General features: G+C 43.9%; 2 protein-coding genes and 1 long non-coding RNA gene across 10 annotated transcripts in view; 2 read left to right on the forward strand and 1 right to left on the reverse strand.

Moving 5' to 3' along the window:
- Positions 1-2,007, forward strand: hacd4 (3-hydroxyacyl-CoA dehydratase 4). Its single transcript, XM_077499022.1, has 7 exons — positions 1-39; positions 323-429; positions 516-643; positions 706-815; positions 887-993; positions 1,698-1,823; positions 1,889-2,007. Coding segments are annotated over exons 1-7 (666 nt in total). The 5' UTR covers positions 1-37; the 3' UTR covers positions 1,975-2,007.
- The window catches only part of focad (focadhesin), a 21,948-nt gene continuing 4,044 nt past the window's right edge, over positions 1,608-19,511 (reverse strand). For 3 of the 6 annotated variants that reach the window (XM_077498975.1, XM_077498977.1, XM_077498976.1), the window contains 38 exons: positions 18,956-19,057; positions 18,661-18,886; positions 17,587-17,799; positions 17,432-17,519; positions 17,138-17,331; positions 15,932-16,192; positions 14,688-14,792; positions 14,283-14,605; positions 13,244-13,370; positions 12,409-12,543; positions 12,259-12,309; positions 12,082-12,165; positions 11,850-11,982; positions 10,758-10,946; positions 10,529-10,650; positions 10,359-10,451; positions 10,193-10,281; positions 10,070-10,111; positions 9,900-10,008; positions 9,717-9,833; positions 8,351-8,589; positions 8,161-8,250; positions 7,936-8,083; positions 7,476-7,595; positions 7,027-7,149; positions 6,870-6,947; positions 6,718-6,789; positions 6,333-6,435; positions 6,189-6,269; positions 4,411-4,539; positions 4,223-4,338; positions 3,873-4,133; positions 3,713-3,802; positions 3,126-3,303; positions 2,945-3,042; positions 2,407-2,661; positions 2,252-2,327; positions 1,608-2,181 (listed from right to left, as the gene is read on the reverse strand). In XM_077498975.1, the coding sequence (XP_077355101.1) occupies positions 2,108-2,181; positions 2,252-2,327; positions 2,407-2,661; positions 2,945-3,042; positions 3,126-3,303; positions 3,713-3,802; positions 3,873-4,133; positions 4,223-4,338; positions 4,411-4,539; positions 6,189-6,269; positions 6,333-6,435; positions 6,718-6,789; positions 6,870-6,947; positions 7,027-7,149; positions 7,476-7,595; positions 7,936-8,083; positions 8,161-8,250; positions 8,351-8,589; positions 9,717-9,833; positions 9,900-10,008; positions 10,070-10,111; positions 10,193-10,281; positions 10,359-10,451; positions 10,529-10,650; positions 10,758-10,946; positions 11,850-11,982; positions 12,082-12,165; positions 12,259-12,309; positions 12,409-12,543; positions 13,244-13,370; positions 14,283-14,605; positions 14,688-14,792; positions 15,932-16,192; positions 17,138-17,331; positions 17,432-17,519; positions 17,587-17,799; positions 18,661-18,886; positions 18,956-19,057 (5,134 nt within the window). In that variant the 3' untranslated portion in view covers positions 1,608-2,107. Of the gene's footprint in view, positions 2,205-2,251; positions 2,328-2,406; positions 2,662-2,774; positions 2,833-2,944; positions 3,043-3,125; positions 3,304-3,712; positions 3,803-3,872; positions 4,134-4,222; positions 4,339-4,410; positions 4,540-6,188; positions 6,270-6,332; positions 6,436-6,717; positions 6,790-6,869; positions 6,948-7,026; positions 7,150-7,475; positions 7,596-7,935; positions 8,084-8,160; positions 8,251-8,350; positions 8,590-9,716; positions 9,834-9,899; positions 10,009-10,069; positions 10,112-10,192; positions 10,282-10,358; positions 10,452-10,528; positions 10,651-10,757; positions 10,947-11,849; positions 11,983-12,081; positions 12,166-12,258; positions 12,310-12,408; positions 12,544-13,243; positions 13,371-14,282; positions 14,606-14,687; positions 14,793-15,931; positions 16,193-17,137; positions 17,332-17,431; positions 17,520-17,586; positions 17,800-18,660; positions 18,887-18,955; positions 19,058-19,511 lie in introns of those variants that run through there. The other 3 variants (XM_077498979.1, XM_077498978.1, XM_077498980.1) reach the window with 3 other exon arrangements.
- Positions 4,851-18,504, forward strand: LOC144003139 (uncharacterized). 3 transcript variants are annotated; one of them, XR_013278894.1, is made up of 5 exons: positions 4,851-4,890; positions 13,239-13,363; positions 15,123-15,207; positions 17,134-17,342; positions 17,436-18,504. It is a non-coding gene; the product is annotated as an uncharacterized LOC144003139 (long non-coding RNA). The 3 variants fall into 3 exon arrangements; XR_013278892.1 differs by lacking the exons at positions 17,134-17,342; positions 17,436-18,504 and having other exon boundaries at positions 15,123-17,117; XR_013278893.1 differs by lacking the exons at positions 4,851-4,890; positions 17,134-17,342; positions 17,436-18,504 and adding an exon at positions 11,743-12,350 and having other exon boundaries at positions 15,123-17,117.

Here is a 19,511-nt window from a genome sequence, read left to right on the forward strand (position 1 = left end):
ACGAGGGAGAGAAAGCAAACAAGACTTTGACGACGCCATGTAAGTGAGCGATATTCATTTTTGACCTCTTGACATCTTACTGCTTCATTTATTGAGGCGGAATACGTTTGTTTACATTTCTACTATAAAGTTTATGGTGGTGCTGTATGAAAACAAAATAGTTGAATTAAATAAAACTGCATCATGATTTTAGGCTTCATTCAATAGACATTGTGATACTCCTTCTGGTGTATAATACTTCATACAAGCTGTGGCCACTAAATGTGGAATCATTATTGTGTTATCTTTGTCTATTTTTTTTAAAAATTTTATTTTAATGCAGGCTCAGTGTCAGACGTGCCTACATTTTCTCCTACAATCTGTTCCAGTTCTGCGGGCACACGTGGATACTAACAAACACGGTCGTCAGGTTTCTCACCTTCGGACAAGGTCAGCTCGAAAGGTGTTAAGGTCACGAGTGGAAAACTTGGGTTGCCCTCAGTGGGTCTTTTTTTTTTTTTTTTTTTTTTTGGCAGATGCCCTCGCAGACACGTTTCACTCGGTCGGCTTCGTCATGAGTCTCTGCCAGCTGCTCTCCATCTTGGAGATTTTCCACATCGCTGACCGCATCGAGAAAGCCAGACTGCTCCCGCGCGTCATCCAAGTACAAGCAATCATATTTATGGCCATGTGGTCTGACGAGACGTGAAAGTTGATTTTGTCTAGGTTTTAGAGAAGAACCTCCTCCTGCTGATGCTCATCCGATTCGAGGAGGTTCAGAGCGAACCGGTGGTGTGCGTGCAGCTCTTCTTCTGGAACATCTTGGACTTGCTGAGGTGAAGATGAACAGGCCTCAAAAGCGCATCTTCAAAATGACTAACATGGAGCAAATCCGGTTTGGGCCCAGGTACCCCCATGAAGTGATGTGCGTGATGGACGCCCCCTCCGCGCTCATGCTGTGGGCCCGTTACACCCTGTGGATCCCCATATACGTCCTTTCTGTCGTCACAGAAGGTGACCTTGTCAGCAGTTTCACCAAACATGAAACTAGATGCACAAAAGGGCTCAAGGCAGACATTTTAGTTTAATAGCCTCATAAGTATGAAAAATGGCCTCGATAAAAAAAAAAAATTGCCCGTCATCAGTTTCACCAATTGAAATGGAAATTTGGTGGATCGTACATAAAAAGGGCCTGGACCAATCAAAATTATATTTAGTGAAGATGTCAAATGAAACAAGACGGACAAAACACTAATTAATACGTAAATCCATAATTGTAATTAAACAGGAAGGCAGCCATTTTGAGTTTGACGCATGACATTTTGGGATCAATTCTAGGCCTCACCTTTCATTCGAATGTTACATTTTGACATGTTTATCATCACAGGACGAATGAAAAGGTCTCAAAATTCGTACCCAAAATTGAACAGCACAGCAGCCATTTTGACATGAATGGCAGGCTTCTGTTATGATGAACAGGAAGGCAGCCATTTTGGGTGAAATATCATGGCTTGTATTTTCTGGCTGAGCTAAACTGTCTCGCCGGCGCCATTTAAAGTGCACAGATCATTGCGTCACCGTTCGACCACTTTGAGGATTTTTCCTGAAAAAGAGCGTGCAAGATCCCATTCATTGCGATTCCAGTTTTAATTTCACTTTTGTGAGCTTGAGGATGTACAAGACGAGACGTCTGTCACGATCCTCCTTTCTTCTAACAGGGGTGACGATATGCCAGGTGACGCGTTACCTGGAAGAGGAAGCATCGCATGCGGTCAACTCAACAGCATCTGCGCCCCGAAACCGTCCATTTGTCCTCGTGGTCTCGTTGCCTCTTCTTGTGTTGGGTAAGATGTCGATTTAGTTGGCGGGAGATCAATGAAAATCATCAATCCTGCTTTTGTTTTCTCAGGTGGGCTGCTCGCAATGTGGCAGTCACTGAAGGAGAGACGAGATCAGCTGGAGAGGTGGGCCAAGAAGATGAAGAGGACCGAATGATAACAAAAGAAATAAAACAGTCGCTAGTTCTGGGGTCTGAATCTCGATTGGTCTTGGCATCACACCAAAGCCGTTTGAGCATTTATTCCATCCCCTCGATATCCGTCCGTATCCTCAAACGGCTCGCCGTCGATTACCAGCCATACGCTCTGGTCCACACCGATTTCTTCTTCAACTCAGGGAAGTGCCGCAGGGCCAACAGAGCCGCTGAAACGATGAGAAAACACCAGCTTCAAATCACTAATAAATGAAAAGCAAATTCTCTGCGTTTTCTCACCTCGAGCCACGTCGACTGTTGTCGAGGACAGGCTTTGTTCGGGTCCCTCCACAATACTGAGAAGCCACTCTATGAACTAGCACACGCAAACGCACTTGACGTCAACTCCAAATGCGAAGTCTCCAGTTTAAGATGGATTTGTTGCCGGTAACGACCTTGTGCAAATGGCAGTTCCACGGTTCTTTGTCGAGAAGCGCGGGCAAACTACGGGGCAGTCCCAGCAGGCATCGCGGCAGGGCGCCCTCCTCCGTCAGCGACTCGGCGCCGTACAGAGCGTGCGTTAGGGCGGCGGGCTTGGAGGCCGCGTTCCACGGGAACCAACGGGACCGGACCCCAAGCAGGAGGGGCACCGAGTGGTCGCCCCAGGAAACCACGGCAGCGGCAAACACTTGGAACAGGAAATCTGTAGCCTACACAAAAGGAGAGAGTAAATCTATTTTTTTTTCTTTTTTAAGGCAAGTCAAATGTATTTAGACATATTTTTAACTATATGCTATTTGAAGGAATTAATCAAAATACTTGCACAAAAAAAATGACAAGAATGAAGACAAGTTCTCTGCCGCCACCTAGTGGTAGACAGCCTGAAGCTCACGTGTTACAAAAAAAAACAAAACAACATACATACATGTAAACTTTTAAGCCAAGGCACTGATAAATCAAGTTATATCGCAAAAACCGAGACGCCAAACACACCGTTTTGATGTTTGCACATGTGACAGCGGCGGTGCCGTAAACGACATTACGGATGAGTCCCATCAACTCCAGCAGCCACTCCATTCGCTTGGAAACGCCTGCCACATAAAATGACAGTTACAGCTCACGCTTCCTTGCGTTCTTATTTTTAAAAAAAAAGAATAATAAAAATGAAAGCGACCTGTGGTGACACTGGCGGCCAGGCGACACTGGTAAAACGTTTGCAGGAGGATCCAACCCACTCGGTGGCTCGGCCAACCGCGGAGTACACTGGCGATGACGTCGTTCAGAGCCAGCAGGGGAATCCTGCCCCGAGATGCCAGGTAAGCCAAGACGAAGCAGGTTTTCTCCATCTGGGTCTAAAAGGTCATATCATTGGCTACAGTGCGTCCAAAAGGTATTCACAGCACTTCATTATTTTCCTCAACATTAATTTGCGCTGCCTGCAGTTTATTTTGGGTGTGATTCTATTATTGTACACTAGATGGAAGCACACTATTTAAAATACGGATCACCATGATAGAAAATCTAATCCTCTTCAATCCTGCTTTTTAAACCTACAGATTAAATGCAACTGGATTTTTTCGAGATAAAAAATTATTTCAGCAATTTTCTAAAAAAAAAAAAAAAGGACAAACGTAAAGCCCTGTGAATACTTTCCGAGCATGTGGAACAACTACGAATGCTATCGAACGCTTATTTCTGTTTTCGAGAGTGGCGAAATATTAAGAACACCGCTTAGAGTGACTTTCATGGATCACGTTGTACCTCGGTGACAACTGCAACGCGGTCAATCTCGGTGTCAGACATCTCCGACAAACATTTGGCAACTCCCACATAGAAATCCACTTCACTATCCTAAAACATGAAGAGCAAAAATTCAATATTTGTCAACTAATTTTTGAAAGTGAGGAATGAGACTTGGCACCTGTATCTGGTTGGGCAGCAGGCTGAAGATCTTTTCGGTGGCGGAACACAGCATGGTCCAACACGCTCTGGGGGGGTCGGGCGCGGCCATAGCCTGCGCGAGGCCCCGCAGCAAGGAGTGACGCAGGGAGAGACGCTGCGGTCCGAGGTCCTCCCGGAAGGTCTGCAGGCCCAGAGTGTCCACGAAGAAGTGCAACTTGTCCTCGGGGACGTGCTTCATCCACGAGGAGAGATTCTCGTACAGGAAGGCCCTTGTTTGGTACTAAACGAGAAATGCAATGTCACTCATATCAAATCATAGCGTTAAACCCTCTCGTCTTGCTGGCCAACTAGATCAATGTGCACACTTACGCTGAGACTGTACACGAGAGGCGAGGACAGCCAGGAGCCCAGAAAGAGCGAAGCGCTCTGCGAATACTGAACTTGAGCTGCAGCCAACGCCAAACATTGATGCTGAACCTCTTCACCTATCAACACAAAAAATTATCAATATCAAGCGATGGATTTCAAAACGCACGTGGCTTCAAGGGAACGCTTACCAAAACGGAGTCTCATCAGAGGGGACAGGATTGCGCTCCAGTTGACCGGCGGGTACTGGACGCCGGTTCCGACCGAGGCCAGGGGCGTCAATGCCGTTTGGACCACACTTGGATGTGCAAAATCAGGACCTGCATGTACAGGCTTCTTTATTTTTTTTATGTATCAACAATTTCTAATTGAAAAAAAAAGGTCGATAATCGGGGCCGATATTTGACATATTGGTACATATTGGCATCGGCCTTATTTATTAATCTGACGGCCGATATAAGCGATCCATTTAAAACTCCGTCTTTTTGCTTCGAATGCAGCCCAGAGCGTCTCTTTCTGTTATGGAGTCCAACTCAGCAACGTAACGCCCATAGCAGCATTTGATTGGTTAGCCGTGCAAGAGCCAGAACCAATCAGTAGTGAATGCCGTGTATCACAGTAGCCGGTCACACACGCACCCACGGACACAACGCGAGACACATGCTTCGAAGGTAAGTTAAAAGAGAAGAGACTCCGCCGATCGTTTCACCATGATAAGCTAAACACATTGAATTATGCTGTGTATTAAATGCACTATATGAATGGAGCTGCATTGCCTTGCATTGAATCCCCGCTAGCTAACAGTGGTGTGTTCAGCTTAGCATGTAGGCTAACACCCAGTAGCTAATTCGCTACTTGAACTACTCCAGGAGGGAATCACACACATTTTCACTTAATTAAGTGTTTGTTAGAAAGGTTCCAAATATTAACAGTTGTCATTATTATATTGTCTAGTTCCATGTTAAGAGTAGAGTAATGTCATTATATTTACCTCTCGTCACGTCCACTACTTGTTGCATAGCGGTTATTATGCAGTTAGATGCCACAGTGACACTAAATAGCGTTTAGTTACTTTATATTGTGTTTATTTGTCGCACTGTTTTGCCGTTGTGTGCCTTAAGCTTCGACGTCGATTTGATTGGCAGCTCGTTGTGCACCTCGTTAAAGTCCGCTCCGTAACTAATTAAGCGTCTCAAACACCGTTTAACTACACCAACGTGTTCTCTTCAGTATGTTAGGCAATGGTAGAGAAGTGCACTAAAGTATAGTGTGCTTATTTGCTCGTTTTGTCTCTCTTTTCACGTCATGTCTGCCTTCAGTTGGGACATTATGCTCTCAATGGATGCCACTAATATGTAACATCTACGGCCGTAGTCGGCTGCAATTAATGTTCAGTGATGTAATTTCATTACGTGCATCATACTTTGAGTAATTAGCTCATGTTTGGTGTGTTGTATAACTTTCTCGTGTGTTAATAACTATTCATGTGTACAGCTAAGATAGTGCTTGTTAATGTGAATTAGCAATGTTGCAGCCCAGTTATTATTTAGACAAGTAAATCTGTGCCATTAAGTAATAGAGTACAGTACAGTAGTGTGAGAATAGTGTGCCCATGTACACACGTGTCTGTAAGTGTAAAACACATTAAACTTCAGAAACTGGCAGCGGTCCACTGCAACAATGTCTGTTTAACCAAGTTAATCCTACTATTATTATAACCAAGTTATTTTACTCTACCTTTTTCTGCGTTGATTGGGACATCCTAAGTGGCACTAAACTACATGACGGGTTAGGGTTGGTAAACTCATCATGTAGTTTACTGCCACTTAGGATGTCCCAATCAAGTATTAGGAGGGTTAATACATTTACACATGTGTATGAGCAACTGCGAGGCAGAGGGGGAACACTGAACATTTAACAGTGTTAGACATTTTATGAAATAATTTAACAAATAAGTGAATGAGCAAACCTTTCTTTCCCGCCTCTGTGAGCAAATCCACGACAGCCCTGATGACACTTTTCTCCGTGAGGTAACTAAAATCCTGAGGCACTGAATGGACGACAACGTTAAAAGCTAAAAGCATTGTCACGTGTCTGTTTTGCGTGTACTTACCTGCCGCGTGACTGTGACTGGTGAACATGTGCGACAAATGCAAGTGGCCCAGCAGGCAGGCACAGTTGGACTGCAAGCCGATCGCTCCTGAGAAGGTTACGATCTAAGACGCGCAGTTAGAGTAAAGGGTTAGCTAAAACATAGGTATGCACTTTTGATATTTACCTGGCATCATGAAGGTGGTTTGCTTTTATTGAATAACTGAATTCTCAAATGCAGTTGTTTACATTGGTTCAAAATGGTGTACATGCTGATGTCATACTATTGAATGCTTTGCATTTGTTGTAACAGACCACAGTCAAGAAATCATTCCCTCTATTTTTGACCGTATGATACTGCAATGTGCATTAGTAGCATCGTTTGTATGACATATCCGTGTTGTTACCTGCGATACGGCCCGAATGACCTCGTTAAGTCGGCTCTGCTGATTGGAGGAAAGCTCCATTTCGCTCTTGAGCTGCAAAAGGGAAACAAACGTGGGTTACATCCAACGAAAGACAAACGGATCTGACGTCGAAATAATGGCGCTCGCTTGACCTGAATGAGGTAATTCTCAGATCCCACTAAAGCCACCAGTCCGTTAACAGCAGCCAGGCGCTGCATGGTGGGACAACCCTCAAAACAACAACAACAACAACAACGTCAGTTTGACACAAAAAAATAGGGGGGGGGGGGCGGGCTCAAAATGCTGCACCTCTGCCAGTAAAATCTTGACCCAAGCGGCGAGGAGACGAGGTTGGAGGTCCTCCGCTTTGCCGTGGCCGCACAGAGACAGGCCGTGGACCGCCAGGCCCAGAGCCACGGAGAAACCTGGTGTCTGAACGACAGAGAAGCGAGACTGGCATTTCAGGTGTTGCCATGGCGACGCCTCAAGCTCAAACGACAGTATGAAAGGAAAGCAGAATGACGTGGCGAGAAAGGAAGGGTGAAGGATAAGTGAAAGGAAAGTAGGATAAATTAAAAGATGTATGAAAGGAAGGAATGAAGTCAGGAAGGGAGGAAACAAGAAGATATGTAAGGAAGGAACGTTGCAAGTTAAGAAGAAGGAAGAAAGGAAGAATATAAGAAATGGAAGGAAAATGAAGAAGAATAAAAGAAAGGAAAGGATGGAGGAAAATAATCCAATCCATTCTGTGTTGTCACCTGCTGGCTCTCCTCCGTCAAGGTGCGCAAAGTACCCACAACCTCGTCGGCCTTGGAGGGATCGATGATGTCACCGCTGAAGGCCGAGACGCAGACGCACGCCACCGAGTAGGCCAAAACCTGCACACAAGGATTTCAAGGCTGCATTGACACATGCATGCTTGTTGCAAAAGACTCTGAAAAAAAAAAAATTTATTAAATAAATGCTTTATTTAGTGTAAAGTGTTAAATATTTTCTTTTTACTTACATTTGGTTAAACTAATGTTTTTTTACGTATAAAATAAAATATAAAAATTAAATTAAATTTTACATAAATAAATATAAGAAATATCGGACGTAGGCATTAAATGAGAATTATGTCATTGGACCAGAAGTGTCAATCACAAGTGTTCTTTCTAAAGATTTCTACTGGAAGTCTGTTTCACGCTGTATCCGCAATTTTGACACTTCTTTTCCCACCTCCTGCATCATGCGCCCCTGCTCGCCGCGGTCTTGCAGGGCGCACATGAGTTTGTCCAATATCTCGGTCACACGGTCGCGCTGGTGCGTCTGCCCGCCATTGCAGAGAGCTGAAAGCACCAGACCCAGACCCAACGTGCAACCGGTACTGAGGAAGACGCAAGAAGAGGGAGAACGTTTGGTGTCATAGTTTCCTTTGTTGCAATCCCCTGATGGCACACTGACTTGTACTCTGCATCGGTGTCGAAAGAGCAAGCTTCCAGAGCCGAGAGCGCGTCGAGGAGCAGATCAGAGTCCTTTTGAGGAGAAATGTCACTAGAGAGACGGAGGAAAAAACACGTCAGTAATGGAACGTCTCGGGACTGGCAAAAGGTAAAGCGCCCGGAAACAACGTCACTGTCAACGCAGCGTTCACCTGAGGCGTTGCTGATGTAAGCCGGACAGCACCATGCCGAGAGCCAGGCCGGAGTGGAACTGAACGGCCTGAGAGTCGGCGGCGGCGGGAGAAGCGGGCAGGCCGGCCCGGAGCGCCCACAAGACCTGGCTCAGGCTGTCTTGGTGCCATAGAACCAGCACCGGCACCAGCAAGGACAGCGCCAGGCTAGCGCAGGAGCGAGCGATGGCGCTCGCCGTGTTCTCGCCCGAATAGGAGCGCTGAAGAGCACAAATGCACAGTGGATATAAAAAGTCCACACACCCCTGTTCCAACATCAGGTTTTTGGGATATAAAAAAAAAATGAGAACCAGATAAATTGTTTCAAGACGTACGATGCGATGGAATTTTTTGGTTAATATTTTTGAGAGGGGAAGTAAAAATAATGTGATTGCATAAGTGTGCACACGAGGGCTGCACGATATTGGAAAAACATGCGATGTACTTGCTGAACATAGCGATATCGATATTATTGCGATATTTAACATGTACCTCAAGAAATTACATTTTTATTACCTAATGAAAGAAAAACATTTTTCATGGGGCAAAATAAGCAACCTTCATGTAATCTTAGTTAATTAATTGTAATTACGTCTTGATCATTTTCAACGATTGAATGGCGATGCACATTTTAGTTAGCATCTGACTGGTCAAATTCATATAAAAAGCATAAAATTCCATATAAAACTGATTGCGTGCCTTTGCGATATGCATATTGCAAGGGCCAATATCGCGATATCGATATTTTTCGATATATTGCGCAGCACTGCACACCCTCTTCTAACTGTGGTATAATTGTGCGTGTCACTTTCAAACTCATGTTTGAGTGGGAGCCAGTGCACACCTGCCATCATAAAGTGCCTCTAATTAACTCCAAAATAATTTTCAGCAGTTCTAGTAGGCTTTTCCCAACATTTGTTTCCAGCAGACTAACTTACTATTTAGAATTGTTCATCATTTATTTTACCTTTTATTTAATTTCAATTTCATTTTAAGATTAACAGGGCGGCAAACAGAACTTTTAAGAATAAAAAGTTCACCGCTGGTTTCATTGGACCACAACACATTTTCCTACATTTGAGAGCTTTTGTTGTGAAATTGCACGCTACCATCCAGTCACTTTGGCTAATTTTAATGTGGGCCGCCATGTTGTGATGTCACCATGCTGATGCCCATTAAGTACTATTGAATGATACGCCAGATCACTTGCTTATGGATGTACAGTAAATATGTCATCCATCCATCCTCTCAACCAGTCATGACTTGGATATTTATTATTATTTATTTCAAATGCATTTGGCTGCCTTTTTTTTTTATGACCATATACAGTATATTTCTGGCAACTTACATGCAGGTAGCATGGAAAAACTTGTCCTTTGGCCTTGTAGCTGCTGCTGATGATGCTGAGCAGGGTGTCGAGCACCATTGCCAACCAGCTACTCGTGGGTACAAACTCCGGCCCAGCCTGAAAGCAAGAACGCCACCCTTGAAGGCGTTTGCCCTGCGAGCCTGCCTTGAAAACAGATCTTACTTTGAGCCCGGCGTCGTTATCCGTCGGCATGTTGCGTTCGTATTTGGCCACGACGGCAGCCAGGCCGCTCAGAGCCAGTACGGAGTTTCCCTGAACGACTGGACTATCCCTAAACGACACATGTGCAAGATTAGCCTCGAAAAAAATAGCACAACTGTGCTTTCGCTCACTTTGTTGCACGTTTGATGGAATCCGCCAAGTGATCTCTGGCCCTGAGAACGAGTGAGGAGGAAATAAGAAAACGGCGAGAGACGATTTATGATGACATGGCGTGAAATGGACGCGACGCTCACCACATCCAGGCGCAATGTTGGTTGTACTGCAGTTCTTCTTGGTCCTCTTGGTCTTTTTTGCGCTGCATTTCCAGATCAGCACGTCGACCCTGAACACAAAGAAAGTGGCTTGGACATATTTTTGTCCTCGGGGGGAAAAAAAACAAGCAAGATAGCTTTTACGCACCTCGAGGACGGCGTGGAAAGTGCGATTCATGAAAGCGCGCCACGCCTGAGGCAGGAGCAGCGCGCGGTGCCATTCGGACGGCTGAATGTTCACCTGCGGACGGCACGAAAACGTGAGCGTTTCAAAAAGCAACCCAAAAAAAAAAAAAGAGAGGAGGAGCATGCGAGTACTTCGTGGATGAGGGCGGCCATTGTTTGTTGATAACTACGACTGCGGCTGAGGAGGTGGCGCTGCATGGGTCGGCCTTCGCGATCCGTCTGCTGCGGTAGCTCGTAGCAAAGCAACAGGCCAGCTGCAACGCACAAAAAAAAAAAAAAGACGTTATAGAAATAAAAACAAGATATTGTTTGAGTCTGCCTCACAGTAAAGGATTTTGCTTGCACACTTGCTAACCATCACCTGCAAGGCCTGGCTTGAGCCCGGGCTGCTTGTTCTTCTCGTAAGACTTCAACATGAAGGCTGGGATCCCCGCCACGGTTTTCCCCTGGTCCGAACGCAGGCCGCCTCCCCGCAGGGCAGAAAAATACACGCCCCTCGGCATCTGGCTCATCTCCTGCTTGACGAGCGACGTCAGAAAAAGCTCCAAGGCTGCAGAGTGCGGCATAAGTTGACAGTTGTTTATTTGTTGATCAGTGGTGCAAGTATTTGTCAAAAATTGGACTTTTGATGGCTTCATTTACTTTGTAGCAATGTGTCGTTAACAGTAACACTCTGCTTACACTGGGGAACACAATTTGTGTTGAGTTTGGTCTGTCTTTTTCTCCATCATGTCAAGTTTTGAAAAGTAACTTAGTTACTTTACTGAATAACCCGTTTAAAAAGTAACGACAGTACATACAAGTTACTTTAATAGTTACATTTGGCAGATAGCCATCTCCCATCTTGCATAAAAATTACAATTTTGCCACTTATAATTGGAAGTGTGCCTTTAAGAACAAAGGTTTGTTTTTATTAAAAATAAAATAAAGAAATTTAAAACATTAAACAATTAAAATACAAGTGTTTTGTTTTTAGGTGAAATCCAGAAAAACAATTTTTTAAAATCTAAAATTGTTTTATTTTAACGATGTAAAATAATTATTTTATTTCAAATTTTAAATAGTGTTTTTCAGGATTTCACCTAAAAAAAATTTATACTTGTCTTTCTACATTTCATGCAACAAAAATATGTTTTTAAATCATTCCTAAAGTAAAGGCAGTCTTATTGACTTGCCTCTTACTACAGCTAATCTGGAATTTTGAGGGCAAGCTGGAGAGAAAAAACTTGACATGATAGAAAAAAAATAACTGACTGCAATTCTCTCACATGCCAATTTTAACTTTAATCAGCATAAAAATCGAACTCATCAGATCAGATTTTTTGTTGTTGTTGTTCCCCAGTGATACTGGACAATTATTCTTTTGGGTACCACTGGAGGGAGCCATAGCACACTTTGAGAATCACTTCTCAAGAGAGTGCCGTCGACACAGAGATGCTGCGACGTCATTCACCTGGTAGAGCAGGCGCGGGCGTGAGAGTCAGCAACTTCACATACGACGAGCCGCCGACGGAGAGGTCTTTCTCCTCCTCCATCCCATCCTGCTCCTCGTCTTCGCGCTCGGGCGGCGTGACGGCAGGCCTGGCCTACGACAGCCAACGGTGAGAAACCGAGGAGATGAAGAAGCGGACTGAGAACGTTTGTTGTGAATTGGAACTATACAAATGAAGTTCACTTGACTTAACTGCCTCTGGAAGATGATTTATTGTGTGAACGGCTTCTGGGAAGTCTGCCAAGGCCCGAAAACCACATCTGGCCACCTCTGGATCCTGTTGCCGAACAAAAAGAAAAGAAAAGAAAAGAGGGTCAAAGGGCTCGCCCGTCACAACATCGAATTGTGCCGCTGTGTCTTCTACACAGACCTTGTTGACAGCGTAATGCCACAGAAAGCTGACTGCTTCCTCATTTAGTTTCTAAAAAAAAAAAAAAGAAATTGGTTCAAGGATATAAGGAGGTGAGTCTGTCATTAATATATATGCCACAATGCTGTTTATTATTATTTTTGCATGCACCTCGTACTCCTCGGACTTGACAGCGAGTTGGGGAAGCAAAGCCAGAAGCTGAGAAACGACCTTGACCATCAGTGGACGAGAGTCGCACCTCAGTTCCGGTCCGAGACTTCTCCAAGTTGACACGATGTCCACTACCTGAAAAACATACTCAAATTCAAAAACGGGACTAATTCTGGAAAATGGACCCTTGTGGGTCTCTAGAGGGTTGAACTTTATGGTCAAATATTTGCTTGCACTTAATTATTATTCATTTATATCGTTTTCACAGTCATAAGGGCCCTGATGAGCAAAAACTTCAACTTACAAGTGACTTCAAACACTTAACACTAGATGGCGACAGTGATCTCTATAAGTTGTGAATGTACAGGAATTGCGTTTTGTACTTTTGTGATCCCATTTTTTGTGCAGGTATTCTGCAAAATCACTTCAAATAGCAAACTTTTTTTTTTTTTTCCCCAAAAAACTTTCATATCAATGCTGAATGTACATTAAATGTATGGGTTATACTGCCCCCTGGTGGCCAAGGCACGCACACCAGAAGGGGCTTCACATGTGGACTGAATTGTTGGAACATAAAATTATGATCCCCATTTTAATGATTTACATTAGATTCAATTTTGTTATTTGCATATGTTTCTATACAGTCCAAAACTTTTTTATGATTAAAAACAAAGTTAAAAATCTTAAATGTCGGGGCTTGAATGGTTGAATGGCATTTCTATGCATTTCAGTTGGGAAAGCTGATATAATAAAAGGCATTTTTAGTTCCCAATATGGTCACAGAACGAAAAAAACTTCAAGATGAAGTCAAGACACGTTTTGTTTCCTAGCCCACCTCTGCACGGCACAGCTCCTGTAGTCCTTGGAGGGCGAGCACTGCGGGGGTCACCTGGTCGGCTCGCGTGCACTGCTTCAGAGTCAACGCAATGGCCGCCAACATGTCACTTCCATGCTGGTAAGGCCTGGCACACGCACACACAATATATTCGTTTTCCATGAGCTGGAGCTAACGACATCAATCATTCAGGATCATCTCACACACTACTGATTTTTTTCACTCGCACATTATTGAAAAGCTTTCATAGGCTACCTACATGTGTTTCACTCATGTCCACAACTGAAAAGCTCTCAGATGAAAAACACACACAGCAGCACTCACACAAACCAAACACTTTCATAATGTAAACACTACTGAAACACATACAACTGAAAAGGTCTCACACGAAAAAAAATCATTCATTACTGTCAACTTTTTACTCATATACACTATTGAAATGCTCTCACATTCACTACTGAAACACTGTCACGATTGCTACTGAAATAATTAAAAAAAAAACATTTACACTACTATTTCGTTTGATGACTCACACTATTAAAACTCTCATTAACTATTTTTCTTCACTCATACGAACTAATTAAACACTCACACACACTACTAAAAAGACTAAAACCGCTAACAGTACTGAAAAGCTCTTACTATACTTAAACACTCACACATAATTGAAGAGCTCTCACATGCACAACTGAAACACACTCACACACATTTTTTTGCTCATATTACCGACTTTTTTCACTCAAAAGCACATTGTTGAAATACTCTCACACACTACTGTTCGAAAATGCTCAAACAGATTTTTTTTGTTTTGTTTACACATACTCCTGAAAAGCTCTTAGACACTGGATGAAACACATGCACGCACTAAACTAATCTTTCTCACTCACACACACTACTGAAATGCGTCCAGTGTATTACATTATTAGCGAGTATTTCAGTATGATACCTGAAAGGATTTCAGCATTGTGAATGAGAACATTTCAGTAGTGTGTGAGAGTTCATCCTGAACAGCCAGGAAGCACGTTTCGAGTGATCGGACCTCTCTCGGCAGACGTCTCGAAGGCAGGCCGCTCTGGCCACAACTTGCTCCCATTGCGTTTCCTTCGCCGTCACCACGCTGTTGTCCGGCTGAGCCAGCAGACGCTGCAGCTCGGGGTAAACGCGGTCCTGGTGCAAAAACAAAAAGAAAAACAAAAACACAAACAAAAACGCTCCATCACGTTTGACGCTGGAAGGATTTTCCAACGGTCGCCGAGCCACCTGTTTCTTCCAAAGAGCCGTAGTCAGCCGCATGGCCAGCGCTTTGAGTTTCGGGTTGCTGGCGAGCATGCCGAGAGTCTGCAGGACCGCCGGCACACATAGCTGCAAAAAATACACTTTGAAAAAAATCGACTTTGCAGCTTTTAGCAGCCTATTCTATCAAACTTGATGTCCAGTGCTGTACCTTGTGAGTCCCGAGATTTGGCAGACATTCAAGCACCGCGTGAGTCAGGCATGGATCCTTTTCTTTCCTCAGCTTGAACAGCAGCACCGGCAGAAGGGACGGGACCTAAAATGCAGAGGTTATCGTTCAAATAAGCGAGCTAGATGATACTTTTAACGGTGACAACCGAATCCAGCAGGAAGAAAATCCAGGTGCCTGTCAACAGGTAGTTTGTCTGATTCAGCTGCTGTCATGTACGGCACTTTGTATGCAGCCGTGGTTGTTTTAAAGTGCTCCATCAGGAGAGTGAAAAAACCCCCAAATCATTTGTTAATTTTCGCTCCATCTTTCTTTATTTATTACTACATTGGTCTGTTTCAAATTGTTTCCGTGACGATTGCATTTTTCACCCGTCTTTCACAGAAAGGTACCAACCACGGTTTTCCCCATTTACAGAATTTGGAGGCGGCGACGGATCTCGCTCAACGCAGCCGCAGCGCTCCAGCTGAGCTTATGGCGGCGCTATAGCAGCAGTGCACCGGTAAGACCTGAAGAAATGACCCATTTGTTTGTTTGTTTTAACTTTATCGTACCGAAGAGGAAACCGATCATGGAGCAACCCACTGATCTGAATATATGACTGTGTAGCCAATAGGTCAAGACTTTTGAGGTCGTGAGGCCGCCATATTGCTCCTCCCAAATTGGAGAATATTTCTATTTATATGTTTGTATTCATATAATTCCTAATTTATAGTTAGTGATGGTAACCGATACCTGGTATTGGTAGTCGCCCATCCTAGTCAGGACGGTACCACCTCTGCCCCAATTTGAGCCAGGAAAAACAATTTTCCGTACATGCAGACATGAGTTGCTGATCTCGGCTGCGGAGAACAATCCAATTTGTCAACAGGCTTCTTCCACTCCATAAATGCCCGGCGCAAGCGGCGCGGTGGGAGCAATTAGAACAGCAGGGGAATCCTCTTAACGAGCAGCCGTGGCAGCGCGTGTTATTTCACATCATTGTCTGGAGCCGGACTGAGTCACATTGCAGTCCCGCAGGCTCAGAGGGACGTCTGACAGCAGCAGAAAGCCCACAGCTGAATGCAGAAAGGCTTTCGTTCTCGTTTATCATCAAAAAAAAAAAATGTGCATAAATGTCACTTAAGTAGCCAGCGGAGAGCGACAAACTCTGAAAGCAGAGTTTGACACCGATTCACGTTGGTTCAGTCGTCGAGACAAAAGCAGCGAAACCCGAAGCAGCTCACCTGCTGGGGGTCGGCGGCCGCAACGGCTCGTACGGCGTCCAAGGCCAACCGGCAGACGCCATCCCGACCGCTGACGAGGAGGTGGCTGAGGACGAGCGCGAGGGAGCTCGGCAGCCGCTGCTTTGACTGCAGGGCCGAGGCGAGCGAGACGAGCCAGTCGACGGCAAACGATGGCTGCCGGACCGCCTGGCCGAGCGTCGACGCGGCCGCTCTCACTTCACTCAACCAAGGAGTCAGAAGACGCCTTTCTGGTAGATGACACTGACAACAAGGAGCGCGTTGGATTCATCTCGGAATGGGTGCAAGCAATCATTTGAGTTCAACAGTGACAAAATGAAAAACTATGCCAAGTGTGCTTGTTTGAAGCCGTTTAATGCCACACTAAGTTGACCTTCACTGGAAAACTAAACATAAAACAAATACAATTTTACGTTGCGTATTTAAACAAACCACATAACTTTGTCTTGTAAAAATCTGCTAGCTTAATGCAGAGTACTATTTTTTTGTAAACAATTTTATTTTACTTTTTTGTAGGGCTCAAACGGATTCATGACATTTTTCATTCATTTTAACTTTTTTCCTGCCAAGAACTTTAATTAATGTTAATGGAAATGAGTACCGCCAATTGATGTCAACGTTTGTTTGTTTGTTTGTTCGTTTTTCCCAATGGGCAGCGCAACGTCTTGCGCAGCTCCGGCTTCATGAATGAGTAAACACTAACTATGGTCAGCAGATGGCAGCATTGTATCACTTTTCGATGCGATCCCGTGGATCATATTACATGAAAACATGGCGGATCATAGGAAATACGTTTTCAAATATTTGTCACATTAAATCTAATTCACAGAGTGTCACTAAACAACAAATATTCGCGTCAAAGTGACTGTTGTGCAGAAAATGTATCTTTTCACAAATAGCTTGTTTTTTTTTCCGTTATAGCTTGGTGTCACTCAAATTAGCTATTTTCAAATGTTGATTACTAAAGAAAGGAATAAGGTAGAATCACACTTTTTTTTTTTTTTCTAATGAGAGAACGGAATCCAATATTTCATATGGTAGTTATAGCACACAATATTGTTTGCCTTGAAAGATGAGTGAAAATGCTCAAAATTGGCTTTTTGGATAATGTTTGGCAGTAAAAGAGTTAATGAAGAAAGATGATTTGCGATACAATCAAGTGTGAATTAATTTTGCATTTGGAGGTACCTGTTGGGGTTCGGCGGTCTGCCTGGTAATGCTGTGCAAAACGCTCTGAGCCAGTTTCTGGTTGAGATCGTGCGTGCGGCGCTCCGCCAGCGGCTCGGAGAGATCCGAACAGGACAGGAGCTGCATCACGGGCAGAACCAGGACCGGACTCATCCAATGGGACGGCTCGGTGTGCTCGGGGACTAAAGTTTGTACTGGACAGAAGGTTGGGGAAATTAGCAACAAAAAAAAAAAATACGTCATGTTTTAAATCACACAATTTGTTGTAAAGTATTTTGTTCTTTTTTGTTTTACCGAGACTGAGCAGGCAACTCTGCTGTGCCGCGGGGGCCTCCAACAGGAGCAAGGCTACACCCATTAACAGCTCGTCCAAAGGCACCGCCTACAAACAGGTGAATTACTAATAGTCGTATTGTCGATGACGAAACAAACGATTCTTGCCGGCTGACCTGCCCGCATGTCGGGATGAGCTCGGCCATCAAGCCGACGAGAGGTCGAAAGTCTCCGCTGAAGCTGAGGCAGCGCTGACATGCGCACAGCAGCCGGAGCAGCAGACAAACGCTCTCGCTGCTCCACGGCGGTTCCTGGCGCTTTGCCGACAGACTGGGAAGCAGAACGCGGACGAACCAGTGAAGCTCCAGCACCGCCTCCACGCCGTCCACCTGCCATTGCAAATATTACAAACGGTTCATTGTTTATAGGGCTGTTCAATCACAATTCCAAAGATTGCACACCACAATTGTAAAATCAGCATCATCATCAAAAAAAAGATTATTAATACTCATTTTTGAATTGTTTAAATTTATACATTTGCACCTTATTTACATTTTTAAAATAACTCATTTGATACATTTTGGTTCATCCAAAAGGAACTTGCATAATTATAGTGTCAAAGAATTTTGTCTTTTATTTTTTATGTTTAAAAATTTTCTTTGTTTTTTGTACCAAAAAATAAATAATCGTCCTACTGTAAAGTGCACGTACTGCACTCAAACAAAATTATTATAAATTCTGTTTGGTCCCCAAAAGGAACTTACTGGTACATAATTACAGTGTTTCTATTTGTTTTTAATTGGTCTTAATATTTTTAAATGTGTAAACATTTTTTTTGTTAAATGATCGTCCGACCGCACAGCGCACCAGCTGCCCTCCAACATAAATGAATAAATAAATAAAAAAAACATTACTCTAAATTCTGTTTGGTCCAATAGGAACTTACATAATTATAGTGTTTCTATTTTTTTTCTAATTCGTCTTTAATCATTTTAAATGCTTAAACATTTTCTTCGTTTTGGACCAAAAAAATAAATGATCGTCGTACCGCACAGTGCACCGGCTGCACTCCAATTTCAAAATTTTGCTAACATAAATAAAAAACAAATAAATACATACAATTATGAATATATATTACTACAAATTATGTTTGGTCCAATAGGAACTTGCATAATTATAGTGTTTGTATTTTTTTTTTTTTTTAATTGGTCTTAATATTTTGAAATGCGTTGCCGTTTGCTCCGACTTACGGGCACGCGCGGCACCAGCTGACAGAGGCACAGAAGCAAACCGTCGGACACCGGCGAGTTCTCGTCCTGCTCCTTGTTTTGATTGCCGGGCGTAGCGAGCGGATGTGCGGGGACGAGCGTCTGGAGGAGACCCTGTCGGAGGAGGCCGTGCTCGGGCCGCCTCTCGGGTTCGCAGTAGAGGAAGCGTAGAAAGGGGACCAGCATGGCCACGTAGGCGGCTTCGTTTCTGGTTTATCACACACAACATCACAGCAGCCGTTACTGTGAGCGAGACAGGATTTGGGATGCGGATTACCTGTCAACAGCCTGCTGAACAAAGTCATCGATGACGGTGAGAATGGCGGTCCAGCAATTGGGACGGTTCTCCAGGGCCGTTATGAATGGGTGAGGACTGCTCCTGTGTAGGTGAGAGGACAAGAAGGTTTTGAGGGGACATCGTACTTATTGTTCTTCTTGGAAACTTTTTTTTTTTTTGTAATGTCTTCTTCCACAATATATGTACAACAAAAAACATAAACGCAACACTTTTTTTTTTTTTTTTATTTTGCTCCCATTTTTCACGAGATGAAATCAAATATCTGAAACTTCTTCCACAAGTACATTATCACCATTTCTCTCAAATATTCTTCACAAACAAGTCGAAATCTGTAATAGTGAGCACTTCTCCTTTGCCGAGATAATCCATCCCACCGCACAGGTGTGCACCTTTTATTGTGGGAAGTCTAAGGCACACCTGTGCACTAATCATCGCGTCTCATCAGCATCTTGATATGGCACACCTGTGAAGTGGGAGGATGGATTATATCGGCAAAGGAGAAGTGCTCACTATTACAGATTACGACTGGTTTGTG

Source organism: Festucalex cinctus, chromosome 16, assembly GCF_051991245.1.
Source record: "Festucalex cinctus isolate MCC-2025b chromosome 16, RoL_Fcin_1.0, whole genome shotgun sequence".
NCBI lineage: Eukaryota > Metazoa > Chordata > Actinopteri > Syngnathiformes > Syngnathidae > Festucalex > Festucalex cinctus.

Excerpts from the sequence above, each read along its gene's own strand:
- hacd4 (XM_077499022.1), top strand. Across the intron at positions 430-515 it reads GTTTCTCACCTTCGGACAAG|ATGCCCTCGCAGACACGTTT; the intron begins GTCAGCTCGAAA and ends TTTTTTTGGCAG. Across the intron at positions 644-705 it reads TGCTCCCGCGCGTCATCCAA|GTTTTAGAGAAGAACCTCCT; the intron begins GTACAAGCAATC and ends GATTTTGTCTAG.